Below are 18,309 nucleotides of genomic sequence, written 5' to 3'. Positions count from 1 at the left end.
GAAGGTAGGTAGCTGGAGTTTTTGGCTTAAGCAGTAAGGAATATAAACTTGTCTTACCAGCTGAGGTTATTTACATTCAGTGGTGCTGCCAAGGGTGATGAAAAATTATGATAGGACAGTAAGATTTCCTTCCACCTGCCTATTTTCAGCTATGGGAGTGTGCATGACAGTGTAAAATGCCATGTAAAATCAGCTGCAATATATGCATGCACAAGCACAACACTTTGCTGTGAGAGGAATCTATGCAAAATTTCAGGATTGGACAAAAGTTGTGAATCAAATTCAAGCATGGTGCAGAGGGCTGGCACAAAGCCCTCTGCACCACTTACGCCTGCACAGGAGATGGAGAGCTCAGATATCCTGGCCACACAGCAGGGCCTCTCCACCTCCTTAATACAATAAAAGAGGGACCCATACTCTCCTTGACATAGCTCCTGCCAAGTGGTTGCCCAAACTGTACTAGCACCTCCAATGTCTCAACATGTTTTATAAAATAGGTAGGTATCATTTGTTCTGTTCATTTTTCAAATGGCAAAACTAAGGTACTGAAAGTTTAAGTCCACAGAATTTAGCATTGGGGCTGAGGTCAGAACTCCTGGCTCATAGACCTGTGATCAGAGCATGAGACAATAACTGTCCGCTAAGCAGAGCATTTTTCTGTTAGCATTCTGCAGGGGAATCCTATACCATGTCTGAAAGTAAATTAATTAGAGCCAGGCTAGCTTTGCTCCAAAATGAAATATAGGAGAAATGTGTTCACAAGTTGGAAAGGACCAAAATCAACTGAGAAATAAATTCTGACACTTACCAGTAGACTAAGAACACATCACCTGACCATTTGTTTAAAGGGGTTTTTATTTTTTTTTAAATTGCTGAAAAGAAGATCTCTCTGAAAGTTTAGTCTTAATGATTGAAGAAATCTTACAAACAGGCAGCAGACAATCAGAAATTAGAATGGAGAATTTTCTTATTTAGCTACTGAAAATTTAAATGACTATTAGGAAGAATAGATTCAATATTTGGTTATTCAATCATAAGTAGTAAGGAATGCTCTAAAACATTTTACTGACAGCAATCTGGGCATTCTGAGTAGGTCACCGGTGGGCCCTTCAGGACAGTGCAGTAAGATTAGGCTTTTTAAAAGGGGGAAAGATGCAAAAGGAAATCTACAGGGCCACTCATGTACTTTTTACCCAAGGTTTGATTTTTGCCTTGTTGGCACAGTGCTTAGCAAGGGGCTGTGTAGAGCTGCAGAACTCTAAGGGAAGTATTGCAAGGCATTCTGCCTCAGGCAAGCAGAACCTGCAGGAGCTCCCAGGTGCACAGCTTCCTTTCACTCACATGGCCAATCAGCTCTGCTGGCAGATGCATAAGAGAGAGGAGAACAATGACATTGTGTCTCCCTTGGGGAGTGTGTAAGGAGCAGTCTCTGTGTTTCCCTCAGTGCAGGGACTGTAATTCTGCTTGGCTTTTATACAGGCCAAGCAAAGAGGAGGGAAGGGAGGAAGTTCCCTGCACACATTTCACACTTGGATAAAAGCCAGGCAGAATCTGGCCCTCATTAAGGAATGTATGGTTGGCCCAAAATAAGTCCACTGGAACATAAAGGATGTTGTATACGTGAGCACTAAGGCTTCATTCTCCTGTTAGTTACCAGGGTCAGACTGTGACTGACCCTTGTTTTCAATGGAGAAAGAGGGTGAAAGGAGTCTCTCCATGCCTGCATAAAGGCCAGGAACAGCTGTGCTCAGGAGAGTCCCTCCCTATTTCCCTGGAGGCTAATGACATCTAAAGAGAGCAGAGATGGGCAGAGAGCAGGTGGGGCCATGGTGCCACCTCAGCATGCATTGCTAGATAGGTATGCAGGAGGTAATACGTATCCCATAAAGGTGTGAAACAGCATGGCTCCTTGTATGTGCCAGCATCTCTAGGAAGCTTTGTGCCTACCTGATGCAGAATGCCTCTCAGTGCTCCCTCCAGAACAGTGTGACTCTACCCTGACCCTTGCGATATGCTGAGCCTACAAGGCACAAATGAGCCCTTTTTGAGCCTGATTCTGCCACGCTTTCTCACACTGAATAGCAGCTTATTCCACAAGTAATCCCACTGAAATCACTGGCACTACCAAGCAATTAAGGGACTACTCAATAAAAGGATTGCCAATTTATTATCATTTAGGAAAAAAATAACGTAAGTCTCTGTTGGAAAGTTGTGTAACAGAACTGGATACTACTAGATATAAAAAAGAAGTCAGATGGGATAAACTAGAGAAAGATGGAGCTGGACTGCTTACTCCCATGTGCAGTCATTTACCACCTGTGCAAAATACTGCCAATGAGTTTTACACTCACTCTGCATGAGTGTAATGAAGAGGGAACTCAAACCCTTTGTCTCTAGACATTGATGTACTTAAAAAAATGTGCAAATGAAAAGGAAACACTTTAATAAACTTTAAGAGAATAGAATAGAGGAAATAATTCACTTAGATGTTACATATTTGAAACTAGAATATATACTTCTGCTAAGGGTTTTTTGTGTTTTTGTTTCTTTGCTATCATAAATGTAGGGAAAGAAAGATTGTGTTACAATACTGTATTGACTTTTCCATCTCACCTATAGAAGTAGCAGTCATTTTAAAAAGTTAGGGTCTTGTAATGAGAAGATCTAATGCTTACTAGTATTTTAATGGCTGGATAATTAAATATACTTAATTTGAAAACACTAAATTATTTAATGCAAGACAGTTACAATACTAGTCAACATAGTTATATTCATCATTATGTCTATATTATAGTGATCAGTTGCTTTATTGATAAAACACTTTCAGAATGTAATGAAAAGGTTTACATAATGTAATTGCAATAAAGACCCACAATTTTAAAAAGAATTTGAAATATTTTATTTAAATTCAACAGTATTATCACAATTTGGCTACTGTCAACAAATTAAAAACTTGATAGGCTCCCTTCAAACAAAATCAGTGAGTAATCATTTTCTATAGTAAAATGATGAGTATCAACTATTTTGGATAGTCATGACATGGATATATTTAATTTGAATTGTCTACATAACAATTTTGATGGTGCTATTTTGGGATGATAAACCTTCCATCAAATCATTGCTTTCTCTAACTTGCTATTAGATATAGCTAATAGCAATTAAATGTGGTCAAGGTCATACTGAAAATGTAGACCATTATGAAACTAGCAGGCATGTGGCTTTAAATATATCTTTTAACTTTATTTGCACACACTGAGCTTCACATTCTGTTTTTAACTGCTGATGAAGTTTGGGTGAACATTTAAGTTGCTTGACTGACAGTCTGTTTATTGTTTAATGCTTTTATTGGACTTCTAAAGAAATGTATCAAATATTTACCAATCTGAATCTCCCTACAGCAAAACAGACAACAAATATCTCCACGTATACAATTAGTACTATTAGCCTATTTACATTAAAGAAGAATAGTGTATTTGAATAATGTATTTTTCCACAGTGGTTCCAGGTGCTAATTTGTTGGTCAATTTCAAAAATAATTCTATAATGTAATTATACACATAATAAATGTGTTATGTTTAGTACAAAGTCACATATGGTGAAGAACATATCAAACTATCAGTTAAAATGTTTAAAATAGATTCTCAAGTCATGTGATCTTCAGAAGTATGTTTTGAAACATCAAGGACTAGATTCACAAGGGGGACTAAAGTCTAAGTCCAACATGTAGGGACCACTGGAATTCACAAAACCACCAGTCAGCTGCCACCTAACCTTGCAGACATCTAAAGTCCCAATGTGCCAAAATTTCCATCAGTGGGCATGTGCACAACCATTAATGTCCTGACACCACTGAGCTGCTTGGTGCCTGACTCATGCCTAAGTTCTGAAGGGATTCACAAACTTGGCATTTTCCTACTTGTCTTATCTGCCGGTGCCAGGCCTGATCTGGCACACATGCTCAGAACTTGCCTAACCTGGACAAAAGAAAGGAGGAGGAGGTGATTGTAAGACTGTACCCAATAGCCCTGAGGTTAGGGCACACCACTATGAGGTAGGAAATCCAGGTTCACATTCCTGATTTAGAGTAGGAACTTGAACCCATGTATCTCACCTCTCAGGTAAGCACTGCAACACCTGGGCTTTTGAGTATAAAAGGAGGTGGTTTGTTTTCATTCCCTTGTGAGAATAAGGCTGACCTGGGTTAGGCACTTAACTCCAGGAGGAGTCACAGCTATGAATCCCAAACAGTGATAGGCATCTCTCTTGGGCCTGGAGTGAGGTGTTGAACTCTGGGAGAGGGTGGGGATTAGTCTTCTTGGCATTTCCTACTATCTAATTTAGGCAGCTCTGTGCTCAGCATGCTGGCTTTTGTGAACCCCTTTTTTAGGTGCCTGTAATGGGGTGTGCTCTCCACACTGGCCCTGACAGAGTTGAATTAGGCCATGTGGAGGGCACTAATTAGGAGGCAGCTAACCTGTGAGAACAGGCGGGGCTTCTATAAAGCCAGGAGGCTGGCAGCAGCAGAGAGGAAGCTTGCAGTCTCTTTCCTTGAGTTAAGGTCCTATTGGGTTCTGGGAAGTGGGCAGGCACAAGCCCGCCCATTGCTAAAGGACCCTCCCCCAGCCTTAGGGGAGGATCCATAAGGTCCAGGAACTCAAATAATTACAGGGAACAATGAAAAATGTAGCAAGGGCAGGTGTGAAGGTCAAAAGGTCAAACAAAGGGAACCTGAAGCAGACATCAAGCAGAGAACCTTGGAGAGCTCCCACTGCTCCTTGAAGGTGTCAAGGGAGTCAGCGGATGCTGCCCAGAGGAACTCTGGCTGGATACGTGAGCGAAGGCAGGATCGGAAATAAGCCCCACAGTTGCAGGAAACCACTCAGCCAACCACCTCTCCCTGGTTTTATATATGGCTACTTTGGCCAGCACTAGGAGGAGGTTGACAAGGAGGTCCCACGATCCCTGAGTTAAGGTAGAAGGAAGGGAAGATAGGAACCCCTGAGAAAAGGTATAGGAACCTAGAGGAAGGGTTTATCTAATAGGCCTAAGAGAGAGGGATCTGACTAGGAAGGCTGGAGAATGAAAAGCTTAGAGAGACACGGTACGAAGTAGTCCAGGGTGAGAGCAGTAAAGTAGATGTAGCCGCAGAGCTTAACAGCTTGCTGTAGGGCCCTGGACTGGACCCCAAAGTAGAGGGCAGGCCTGGGTTCCCCTGCCATCCACTGCTGAGTGGTATTGCTAGAGACAATGAAGGGAAAGACTGCCTGAGCCATTGCAGGAATGATGTAGTCAGGGTGGTAGGCATGAGGACTGCCCGACACTGCTGGTGCAGAAGGACTTTGAAAGACTCCCCTGGAAGGAGAAATCACAGTGTGACATGGCTGGAGGGCCAAGTCATGAACAAGCTGTAGCATGACCCCATGAGCAGGAGGAGACCTTCAATGGGGAATGAGAAGAAAGGGGGCACTGAACTGGGTAGAGATAATCCCCAGAATCACCAGAGTAGGTGCCACCCAGGTGTGAGCAGAGCACCCCATGACAGTGCCTAACTGTCTACATGCATCGTATAGGAAGCCTGGGTCCCTAACCTGGGGCTGTGAATTCCACTAGGAAGCAAGGCACCTAAAAATTAGGTGTTGAAATGCTGTGCAGTGCAATGCCTAAGGCCCCCTTGCGAACTTCGCCACAAATGAACATAAAAACCTTTCCATGTATTCACCCTACATGGCGTTGCTATGAAAAAGCATTGCAGTGGGGACAGGCACACAGTGAGTAAAAATCCCATCAATTTAGAATAAAATAAAGGGATTGAGAACTCTCCAAAAGTTTAAAAATCACAGATCCCTTGAAACCCATAGTATTTGCTTTACAATTTAAAACAAAATTATTGATCTCTACTGTTGACTTCAAACAGAGAGGAAACTAAAGAGAAAATATATTTGATTATAATGTTGATTTCTGGTGGGGAGGGTGGTGAAGGAAATATACAGCAAGCACAAATGTGCTAAGGGACAGATTCTGCAACCTGTTGTCCATGGACCTCTGGGGGTCTACAGCCTGTCTAAGATTTCCAGAGATTTCCATTTGAAATGTTTGTAGGGGTCTGCAAATGAAAAAAGGCCAGAAAACCGCTGGAATATATTGTCACTATGCAGTTAGTCCTATTGATTTCAAAGGACCTACTACCAGAGTAAAGTATTATTCAGGGTAAGTATGCGTGGCAGAAAATAGTCTTAAATTACATGCGGTAATGAAGACAATTTATTTTCAAAAAAATTAGCCAAGTACAAAGTAAAACTGCGTGAAGTATGAAATTGGTGATTAATTTCTTCACTAGTACTGTACGAGATTTGGGTTGTGATCAGTAAGGTGTGATGGAAACATGAATGCAGTCCTATAGGTGGCATCCTCACTTTTAAACCACTCACTAACTCCAGTTGCTATAGCAACCTGATACAGCTTTTTAAGGGGAGATTTTAACGTCATTTCAAAACTTTAATCACCATAGCAACACAATTTAGCTCCTTGAAGCATAATCGTATTTTTGTTACAAATTTTTAATGTGTGTATCTTACTCCACTTGTATGTCTTTCCCTCTGGAAAAGACAAAAAGCATCACATCACAAAGGAAAGATGGAAGGTAACCATCCTTGCTTCACTACTTCACCATTATTCAAAATACAACAAAAGCAGTAGGGTGCGTGTGGGGACGAATTTAAAACATTTCAAAGTAACTTTTACAACCTATTGTTTATAATGGGAACTGTACTATTTTAACACACGGTGCATTAGCGTTCCTACCTTCCTGCTATTCAGTTCCACCAGTTGGGCCCCTTTGAAGCAAAGAGGTTTCCACTAGAAAGAACAAATTTCAAAATTCACGATGGATACATGGATGAGATGAAGAAAGCTGACTCGTTATTTTTAGGAAGTAAGTGTATTGCAGATTGCGTGTGAGACAGAGCCACTTACCTATAGTTGACACTACTGTCCCCACAAAATAGAAAGCCCCAGTGAAGTCCCATCGTGGTCTTAGTGCATCTGCCCGGATGCCCGCGGCCATGGCTGCTTCATAACTCCGCAGGAAGTCCCTTAGCTCAGGCATACTGATGTTGAATATTTGGCTGAAGTTTTGGAGTGTCCTGCTCCAGCGATGCTGAGCCTCGACTTCGGACGGCCTCTCGAGGGCTGAGAACACTGTAGCTCCAGCTGCCAGGTAAACTGCGATCAGGACCGCTAAGAGGAGGAATCTGCCATTGTCCTTGTTGAAATGGGACCAGCAGCAGCATCCCTGCGAACTCCTGCTAGACATCATCCGAATTTCAGCACCCCCGACCCGGCGGACAGTGACACTGGCATTGGGCTACTGTTAAATTTACGGAATCCCGAGGAAAATTTGTAGCTGGTTCATTGCAGGTGCTTCTTTTCTGAGTCATACTTGGCAAGAGCCAGCGGGGAGCCCTGAACTGCCATGCTGATTTCAGGGGCTGAAGCTGCAGTAGAATACAACTAGCCTGAAGCCCAGAGGGTCCTGTGGACAAGCCCCACCTTGGCTTTAGCTTTCCTTGCAGCCACGTCTGGAGTTCCTTTTTCCTTTGAGCTCTCCTCTGAGCTCTGAGCTGTAGTGGCTCTTGGTTTCTGGGAAACGGCTTTGCTCCGCAGCCCCATCCCCCCTGTGGCCATATTCCTTGTATCCAGCCTGCCACCCGCTGACAGACACGGTCTGTCTGGCGTTCTCTTTTGGGGAAAGTTACTGATTTCAGGAGCGCTGATTTTTGGTAGCCAGGGTGAATGGAGTCCAATGTGCTCTCATTCCAATTAACAACTGGTTGGTCATGATGTATTCCATGCAATAGCTGGAGTTCGCCAAATACTACTATTTACATCACGCTGTCTTACGGTTTTATTTGCAAAGCTCCCACCAGACGTATCCCTGCCTGTTCACCTTCTTCTGGGGAATTTGTCCGGGTAACAGATCCCTTAAATTCCGCATCTAAAAAGTATCCACTATGAGTCCATATACAAATCGCTGCATCATGGTTATAGACATTTATCGATATCCACTGAGACCAGTATCCCCTGAGACCTGTGGCGGTGGTTAGGAATCAGCTGCGTTTAAAGCAATCTGGATTCTGTCGGAGCTCAGGGTTTTCTGTCGGGAGTCTGGCTTTCAGCTTCGTCGTTCCATCATGCGCACTGGTCCTCTGCATTTGCTCTGATTTTTTTTGCTTTCATTTCGCTGGGTGAAAATGCAAACACACCTTCCTGCAGACCGTAACTGCTCTAGGTTACAACATATCTACATTCAAACGTGCCTCTCCGCTCACGAAAAGGGCTCAACGAGTTTTTGAGTATAGAATCCCAAACGATGCAAGGCTTGTTCTGTAACAGAGCACTGCATCTATGCTCAAGTTACTCCCTCTGCGTGCACTGCTGTGTACTTTAAACTGGATGGTTCCTCGCAAAAACGCATCCGTAGCCCTCCATGCAATTCACCACAGAGGCGGATTTCAATCTGGATACGCGCCTAGCGTGACTTTTACTTTTTTGTCTCACTTGTTCTAGGAGTCCCCTATTGGACTCGATTTCCGCCTCCACCTGAAGTCAACGTAAAAGCCTTGGCGTTAAAATTCATTGTAAATCACACTATTCAGCCAACCAGTGCCCGGCCCCTGACCCCAAAGTCCCTGAACTAACCACATCCAACGGCACTTCTCACTCCGGCTAAGTGCACTGAGCCCCGGAAGATGCGGTGTTAGTCCAAAGGGGTATTTACAGCGTCTCCAGGAGCCCTGGGGCTGCCTGTTTCACAGACAGTCGGGGGTGGGGGGGGCGCTCCTTGAGAGCGGGCAAAGGATCTCACGAGCTTCCCTGCATCAGCCCCCTGGGGAGCGCAGAGCGGCTGCTTTTTCCTAGCAGCGCCGCCGCCTCCTCTCGCTGAGCTGCGGGGCCGTGGCGGCTCAAACACGCACGCTTTGGCTTGGGGCTAATGCCGCCTGTGTTCTCCTCTCTTGTGACCAGACAGTTCTGAGGCAGATCCGCCGCCACATCTGATCAGGGGAGGGTGGAAAATGGTGGCTCTGCCTGCCCGCCAGCCGAGGGGCGTGCGCTGTTTGTTATCTGGGATCCGAGAGGCGGTTCTGCCAGTGCTGCAGGTGTTTGGGGGATTGCTCCAGTCTGCGGCCCTGTGAGCCACACTGGACCTAGACCCAGACCCAGGAAGCCACAGAAAGGAGGAGATGCAAAACACCTCACGGAGGAAGGGCCAGTGCCTTCAATGATGCGAAATGTGCAGGTTTCTTCTGTTATTTATCTTCTTGACATATAGTGTCCCCATCCACTGCATTTAGCTGCCTGCAAAGCAGAACAGTAAGTCTGGGGACTGTTCAGTTGAACAAATAAACAAAATAATTTAAATGATGTGATTTTGTTTATAAAACTATGTACATGTTACAAATTTAAAGTAAAATTATTTCTCAGATTCATTTGAGAAAATATTTTAATTTATCACAAGAAAGGTTCTTTTTGAAGAGTCTGCTAATATTTTAATGGTTAATTAATTAGGTGAACATTTCATTCACTTCATGCAAATTAATGTTTGTGATCAATCTACCTTTCCTGGAGTATGCTAGGTTAAACCCAAGAAAATGACACATCACTTAGTTTGTGGATATCATCTTTGAGATCAAGACTTTCCCAAAGCTGGTGGATTCTTTCCCTGCTAATTTGTTCACAACAATATTTATAGCCTCTCTGATCCATTAAGTCCCACTAGATGCTAGAGTCGCTTGGTGAGTCATTTGCAGTGGCAAGGAGTGGATAGGAAATTTTAATGAGTGTGTTGCAAAAGGCACAGAGTAATAGATCCCATTTAGTCCCAGTCCTGCAAACACATATGCAAAGGAATAACTATACAGATAAATCACATGTATTTATTTATCCTGGGGTTATTCATATGCATAAGTGTTTGCAGGAGCTGGGCCTAAATGTGGAATAGGGACCAATTCACAGAGGTATCAATCTTTTCTGGGAGCATTTTTGCTTTCTGTTTTTGTTCTGTTTTGCTTTTTTCACTTGGGGGAGTGTACTGTTTACTAGGTAGCAAACATAAAGTAACTTCATGACCTTGCAGATGAGTGATTATGGTGTCTGATCCTTTACCAGGATGCTTACATGTTATTTATGCATAGGTAACTGCTATAAGTTCTTATCTGAGAGCTGAGTGTTTTTGCTTTGCTCTAAGGTTCCATATCACGTGTGCAATTATCCTCTCTTTACACAGATCTGGAATACACACAAAATGTGAGACTTTGCTTACTCCACAGTAGAGACATTCGTTCTCAAGAGAGGCATAATATATTTTGATGTCTTCACAATGGTAAGAAATATATTTAAATGTCTTCAGAGCACACAGGCCAGACTCTCTGTCTGGGAAGCTCAGCTGTTATAGTCCCCTATACCACCTCTTCCCTTCCAAGCCAAAATTTAATAGCACTTAAAAAAAACAACATTAATTTAACACACAGTTACAAATATTTGTAACAAACCTAATAACTTAACTTACAAACAGTGTTCAATTAGGCTTTGACATGCCCTGCCCTGTCACTTGTCTTTGTGTCAGGAAGTGGTAATTCCATTTGTTATGGTTGTTCCATGTTGTGGCTCTGTTGTCTCAACCTGCTCTGGTTGTTGCCCGTCTGAGACCCTTTTGGACAAAATGGCAGACTCAGCACCCTTATCTCCCTCCCTTCTGTGATCTGGATAAGCTGTCACCTATTCCTGCAGGGTATATATCCATCTGGGATGACAACCTCATGCAGCCTCTTCTGATACCATTGCTGTTTGTGAGCATTGTTTCCCATCGTATAGATGCGCAACATAATTTCCATGAAGTTGTGGCAGCTCCTGGGATCCCAAATCAGACTGAGTTTTTTGTTTTTGTTTTTATCAGTCCCTTTATACAGCTGCAAGTCCCCACTGACTCTGACATCAGTGTCTGATGGTGCAGATATTTTTGTTGTCTATTAAATAAAATGTCAGCATGTGAAAACAAAGGCATCATTGGTGGTGCTGTGTAATTTTACAGTGCTAAATGTGAATCAGAATCTGATGCCGCAGCCTTTGTTATTTGGACAATATTTCCCCCATTTCCAGAGTTTCAATTCTAGTGGGGCTGTTAACTGTTCCATTCCGCCACTTGGGGTATTTTCTTAATTATTTTTTACTCCTGATACCATGTGGTGTTCAGTGCTCACTCAGTGCAGAAAGTGCTTTCAAGAGCTCTTCTTTATTCTGTGTCCAGTTCTAGCTGGCTGTGCATAACAAGGACTTCACATCACTCTGTGTCAAAGACACTCAGCCTCTAAAGGTACTGTTCCCAATACCACATTTGTTTGAGATCTTGGCTTTTTCTCTGAACTTGCAGCTAACATCATTTTGAGTCTCCTGTGTGAGGCCACGCCCAGCCAAGATGCTGCAAGTGTGATTGGTCAGCCTTGTTGATTGTACACAGGGGCAGAAGAGCGTGAATGCTAAACGGATAGAGAAAAGGGCACCGTCTGGCACACACACATTATTATTAGAGTGACTCCAGGATAAGAAATGAAGTGGGAACCTGAGAAATGATTACTGAAGATAAAACTGAGAGAACAAGGCATCTTCTATCAGAGTTGGAGGCGCATTAACTGGGAAGTTTGGGCAGGAGCTGTATCAGAACACACACTGGATCTGAGGCCTATCTGATCTAGTGGTATCTCCCTCTTATTTGGAAGGATGGAATATCCCTAAAGTAGCCTGCACACTCCTAAAGTTGGTCTGGTTTCAATAAAACCAAAACTCAGCAGGGAAGAGGGAATAGCAGAAGAAGGCCAAAGAGACAGTAAAATAATAGAGAAAAGCACCTAGGACCTGACCTAAAGCCCACTGAAGTCAATGGAAATCTTTCAGTTGGCTTCCATAGGCTTAAAATCAGACCCCTAATGAGGAGCACCATATAATAGCTGAGATCTTGGCAGCCGAGTGTCAACAGAGCTGTAGCTAGAAACAACAAAAGAGCAGGCAAGCAGCTGAATATATGGCAAGGTGGAGTCAATGGAGCTGCAGCCAAATAGAATCAATAAATATAGCTAAAAATATAGCCAAGGAACCAATTGTTTTACATGATAGCACTGCCGATTATCAGAATAGGAGAAAATGTTTCATCTAGGACAGGGCCTGATTTTTCTCTCACCTACACAGTTGTAATCAGAAGTAAATACCTTGGTATCAGTGGCATCAAACTGAACCAGACTGTGATTTCATTTCCACTGGTACAAATTCCATTGAGTTCACTGGATTTACCTTTGTGTAGCAGAGATCAAACTCTGGACCATGCATGTTAAACTTGTTCTTTTGTTAAAAAAATGAAATGTTAAATACTTATAAAATAAGGGCCCAATCCTGCAAGGTGTTCATCAGCTTTAGCCTATGAGAGACAATGGAGCCAATCCTGCAAACTTTTAATAATGTAACTTAACTCTTACTTAAATGAATGATCTCATTGACTTTTTGTGGAACTACTCACTTGAGTAAGTGTTTGTGTAAGCCACATTCATGCAGTGTACTATATCTGCTCAAGTGGCAGCTAGGCCACACAGAGCAGGGATGGCCAAACTTACTGACTGTCTGAGCCACATAGGACAATCTTCAGCAATTCGAGAGCTGCACCTGCCAGGGCTTGGGGCTTCAGCCCTGTGGGGGGCTCCAGCCCCACTCCTGCTGAACCCTGAGCCCTGGCAGGCACTCACTGTGGGGTTCATGCCCTGGACCTCCCAGGCCACTTGGCAGAAGCTGGAGGCAACCTGGGGGGGGGCATGTGGGGTCATGAAATTCAAAATTTTCAATTTTAACAATACATTGCATTGAAATTACTAATTTAATAAAAAAGCCTTGGAAATTTTGACAAAATTTTGCAAAACAAATATATATATCCCATTTTTCTATCTGTGATAGAGCTGGTAGAAAAATGTTGAATTTGTTAATCAAAATGTCAATGAAAAAGCAAGATTAATTTTTCATTAAAATATTTGCAAAAATTATGTCTCTTTTTTAACCATCTCCATGAAGAATGAACATTATCAATCATAGAATATCAGGGTTGCAAGGGACCTCAGGAGATCATCTAGTCCAACCCCCTGCTCAAAGCAGGACCACTCCCTAACTAAATCCCCAGATGGTCCCCTTAAGGATTGAACTCTCAACCCTGGGTTTAGCAGGGCAATGCTCAAACCACTGAGCTATCTCTCCCCCCAATGGAAGATTAACATCAGGCAACGGATTTTGATTTAAAGGAACACCAGAGCTCCCTCTTGTTCAGAACGGAAATCAAAGCTTCATGGGGACAAATCCTGAAGTCCTCGCTGAGTCCTTACTTACACAAAACTCCCATTAAAGTCAATCTCTCAAACTAGCCATTTGGCCAAATGACTGACACTTTTAATCAGCTAGTCAAAGGACTATGATACTTGGCCATTTGATTAGGTGATTAAAACTTCCTGGCATTTGGCCAAAATATTATTAGGATTCTAAACCATTTACATCAGAACAGATGTTTTTATAAAGCAGGGCTTCAATAGTAAATTCAGTGCTTACCTCAAAGGCCAATACATATTGATGTCTACCTCAACAAAAGTTGATGTCTGTTTAACGTGTTTCAGTTTAGTGAATTACAATGGTATGATAGATTCATACCATAGGCAATTCTCATTAATGTCTTCACAATTGCACATCAATATGCTGACAATAATAATTCAGGATTAGCAAAGGTTTATGCATTGCTACTCATGCCATAATTTAGCAATACAATGGAGCTATTCTGGCCTCTTTAAATAATCATCTGATTATTAAAGTCCAAGCCTGTTATGTCAAAACTGGACCACCTTACTATGAGCATGGTGAGGCCAGATTTCCTGTGTTAATGTGTGTGATATCAGCCATTGTGTTTAACTAACTGGAGGCCAGGGTTTGTGAAAGCAATTATTTCTATAATCAAACAGCAGTGTTTACATTATTAGCTTGTTTGTTTAGTGGGAAACACATGCAAAGACAGGAGATACATTCATTAGCTGTTAATTAAACTGCCATTCTGAAAACAGGTCATAAAAATGGAACATAATGTTCTGCATTAAGGATTAAAATTTTGTATGACGTTTTAACACTTAAACTAACTGTTAATTCCTCTCATGAAACAGCATCAGAATTCTCAATTGTCCTTTTAGTTCCACTCTTCAAAATCTTGAAATCCTCAGTCAAGGCCTGATTGTGGAACCCATACGCAAGTTAGTGAGCATCTCCATTGACTTTAGTGATAGGTTTCAGTGGTAGCCATGTTAGTCTGTATCAGCAAAAAACACCAGGAGTCCTAACAAATTTGTTAGTCTCTAAGGTGCCACAAGGACTCCTCACTTTTTTTTTTTTTTACTTTAGTGTGACTGAGGGCTGCGGAGTTGGGCTCTCAGTTTTTATTCAAGCCTCATTTGGGCAGATTCCGATTGACTTTAAGTGAAGTCTCAGCTTAGTCATAATTTCAGGATTAGGACTGGACTCACATGGAATTGTCTGCCAGTTAGCGTCTAGGTAACCTAACTGTATGATTATCCTTCAGTAACCATACAGTGTTCACAACCCATATCTGTAGCAAATGAGAGCACAGTTGGATAATGACTGTACAGTTATATTTGAATATTCATTATGCAATTCCCTCCAACCTGGTAGATTGATTTCAGAACTCCCCGTCCGCATGTTAGCAACAAACATTGTTGCCTCTGCCGTTTTCTTCTTCCCCAATCTGGCTTGCTCTCATCTACTCCCAATGTTTTCAACACATCCTTGTAGTTCTCCTAGCTCATGAGGAATACATGACATACACAAAGTAGCTGCCACCCTGAATCAGATCAATTTTCCATCTAGCCCAGTCTCCAATTAGATAGATAAATGTAACTGAGTCACAAGGTTAGAACTGCAGATATTTCTATGTGAATGTGATTTTTTTGTTAACCTCCTGTTAGCAATGGTTTGAAGAGGAAAGAGCAACATACAAAGAATATGGGGGAAACTTTTCATTTTGATTATTTTCTTGGATGCGCCTGGTACAACCTCTTGCCAATATAAAGTACTTCTGTGTGATTTGGAAGGGACTGCTGGACAGAAACATTGAGCTGGCCATCTATATTATCTTCCAGCTATTTGTATCAGAGTCAGCCTGGTTCAATACCAGGCCATTATAATAGAGACGCTGACATGTGACACACCTTGACTCTTCAGGTGAAGTTGTTTTTACTGGTTAATTCTCCTCCCAGTCATATAGTTGTGATTGAAAACAAATCACTGCGATTATACCTGTCTAACATTGGTATGTTATGTTTATAAACAACTGTAAACCCTTATAGCATCTTTATAGCTCTTTCATTTTTCTCCCATACCCAGTACAGAAAAGAACAGATGGCTGAGCTACATATATGTCCCATTCGTTCTGCCAATAACATACCTTGGCTTTCATTGAAATTGTGCACATGCAGTTGATGAGATGATCAGGCCCCACATTCCTCTCATTCCCAAAATTCCCACTCAAGTCAGTGGGAATCAACAATAGTTTGGGGTGTGCAAATTTTGGAATCTGGAGTCTAACATTGTTTAAGTCCTGTCAAACTTGACTGTCTGAAGCTGAAACCATATTAAAAAAAAGTTCTGATTTTACTGGAAAAAATAGTGTCCATGCTTAAATAATAATAGTGACATTTCAGCAATATGTCCTTAAATGTAAAATAATCTTGCATTCTTTCCTATTTTATAAACAGCAATCTAAGGGTTTCTTTCTCAAAGCCATGTAGTAGTTTAATTGTATTCTCTCAGACTCATTAAGAGAGAATAATCTCATTAGTGCCACAATTCAATTCAGTTTTACTGTGATGAGTAACTACTTTCCAAAGGCCTGGTCCTGTGAAGTGCTGAGTGCCCTCAACTGCCACTGAGGACAATGGTAGCTTAGGGCACTCAGCATCTTATAGAATTGTACCTGCAACCTAACACTTTATACAGGCACTAATCTTTTTCATACAAAGTGTTAAACTTTACATTTCATGCCTTAACCCTTCCACACTGGTTAGATTCTTCCTTAATCTATTTGCTAATGCATTTTGTATGATTGCATTGTACAGGGAGACCTCTGCTCCCAGTGTCAAGACATGCAAGGGTATTTTAATAGGTGCAATTATAGTCTGACTATTCCGAGTGGTAGATCCACAACAAGCCATGTAATATACTGAGAAGCCAGCAAGAATAAATTCTGTATGCACAATCCACAACGTGAGTAATTCATTTAGATTATTAGAGGACAGTCACAGTTTCATCTTTTTAAGAATCTCCCTCTGAACAGTACAACCAAAGGCCAGATTTTCAAAGGAGTTTGACACCCAGCAGTTCTCTGTATGAGTGCCTGGACTTTCAAAAGAACTGAGCTCCCATTTGGGCACCAGAAGTGCTCAGCAGCATTCCATTCTCATTGAGAATAATTGTGGGTGCTGAGCATTTCTGAAAATCTGACCGCTCAACTTAGGTGCTGTGATATATTGGGGGGTGGGAGGGAAGTAGCTCCCTTCGATGGACACCCAGCCAGCCAGTTAGCTGTAAAATCCCTCTTAGTGTCTATTCTCTGCTTGTTTTACCTGTAAAGAGTTAACAAGCACACATGTAAAAGAAAAGGAGTGGGCATCTGACCAAAAGAGCCAATGGGAAGACTAGAACTTTTAAAATTGGGAATGAAACTTTCCCTTTCTCTGTTTTTGTCTGGGCTGCAGGGATGGAGCAGCAATGCTGTGTAAGGCTTGAACCAGGTATGAACATTCATCTTCCATACCTAGAAGAAATTATTTGAACAGGGAATGTTTAGTTAGATACAATCAGGTTTATTTTTTATTTTGGTTTGTGGATCTCCTCTGTGCTAACCCCTGATGCTTTTGTTTGTTTGTTAAGCTGAACCCCCAAGAAAGCTATTTTGGGTGCTTAATTTTTGTAATTGTTTCTTTTAAAGATCCAGCAAAAAACCTAAGTTCCAGATGTATTTTTTTCCTTTTTGTTTTTAATAAAATTTACATTTTTTAAGAACAGGATTGGATTGTTGGTGTCCTAAGAGGTTTGTGCCTATGCTGTTTGATTAGCTGGTGGCCACAGCTAATTCCTTTGTTTTCTTTCTCAGCTCTTCCCTGGGGGGAGAGGGGGATGGGTGAAAGGGCTTGTGGGTACCCCACAGGGAGGAATTCCCAAGTGCTCATTCCTGGTTTCAAAAAGGGGTTTTTTTGCATTTGGGTGGTGGCAGCATTTACCAAGCCAAAGTCAGAGAAAAGCTGTAATGTTGGGAGTTTAATACAAGCCTGGAGTGGTCAGTATTAACTTTTAGAATCCTTGTGGGCCCGCACCTTCTGCACTCGATGTGCCAGAGTGGGGATTCAGCCCTGACAGGTACCTAACTGGGGTACTGTTCAGTACTGTTCAGTACTGAGCTCTTTTAAATATCAGGCCCCTGTATTCAGAGAAACACAGGGTTTACAAAGCCCCAAAGGAGGGCTTTGGCTTCCCACACATACACACAACCCCTCTACAGGATTCCAGTGGCACCTGTTACCCGAAATTGGGCCAGCTAGTAGGCTTAGGGAGGACTAATGACTCACCAGAGTTTGGCAGAAAGCAGCACATTTATTATACTGATAGCTAAGCTCAAAAAAAGGGTATGTGTGTGTCATGCTCACACTCACATACTCACACTCCCAGGACAGGCATGGCACTGGAGATGTTAGGATCCTTGAAGTTAAGTGTCCCACAGCGCAGTGATGGACGGTGTGATGAAGGTAAGTTTTCCCGAGGCACGACGAAATGCAACGCAGCGAATTACTGGCCAGGTGGTCCGGGCAAAGGGTCTTCACAGGAGGTACAGGCTTGTGACTGCACTCCTGAGTACATGGCCCTTCCCCTTTTAAGGACCTGCTCCTCATGGCCTGTGACTAGAGATGACTTGACCGCATCTGGTTGGTCACACTCCACTTCGGGCAGTGTCCATGCAGTGTCCATGCACTGGGTGTGTGAACGCTGCCTAATCAGAGTGTCATGGCCTGTGACTAGAGATGACTTGGCTGCATCTGGTTGGTCACACTCCACCTCAGACAGTGTCCATGCAGCGTCCATGCATTGGGTGTGTGAGTGATGCCTAATTAGAGTCCAAGACACCTTGTCTACCTTCTGATCTTCCAGCGGTTCAACCAGCCCATTCATCCCACAAGC

The 18,309-nt window shown here is 42.5% G+C and overlaps 1 protein-coding gene across 1 annotated transcript in view; it reads right to left on the bottom strand.

Moving 5' to 3' along the window:
* The window catches only part of KCNK12 (potassium two pore domain channel subfamily K member 12), a 60,914-nt gene extending 53,298 nt beyond the window's left edge, over positions 1–7,616 (bottom strand). Inside the window, exon 1 of the mRNA XM_050951920.1 lies at positions 6,973–7,616. Coding sequence (XP_050807877.1) covers positions 6,973–7,315 — 343 coding nt within the window. The 5' untranslated portion in view covers positions 7,316–7,616. The remainder of the gene's footprint in view (positions 1–6,972) is intronic.
* Between the last annotated feature and the right edge of the window lie 10,693 nt (positions 7,617–18,309).

The sequence above is a fragment of the Gopherus flavomarginatus genome, chromosome 4, assembly GCF_025201925.1.
Source record: "Gopherus flavomarginatus isolate rGopFla2 chromosome 4, rGopFla2.mat.asm, whole genome shotgun sequence".
NCBI lineage: Eukaryota > Metazoa > Chordata > Testudines > Testudinidae > Gopherus > Gopherus flavomarginatus.
Note: the sequence above shows the minus strand (reverse complement) of the source record. Positions and strands in the feature narration are given on the sequence as shown.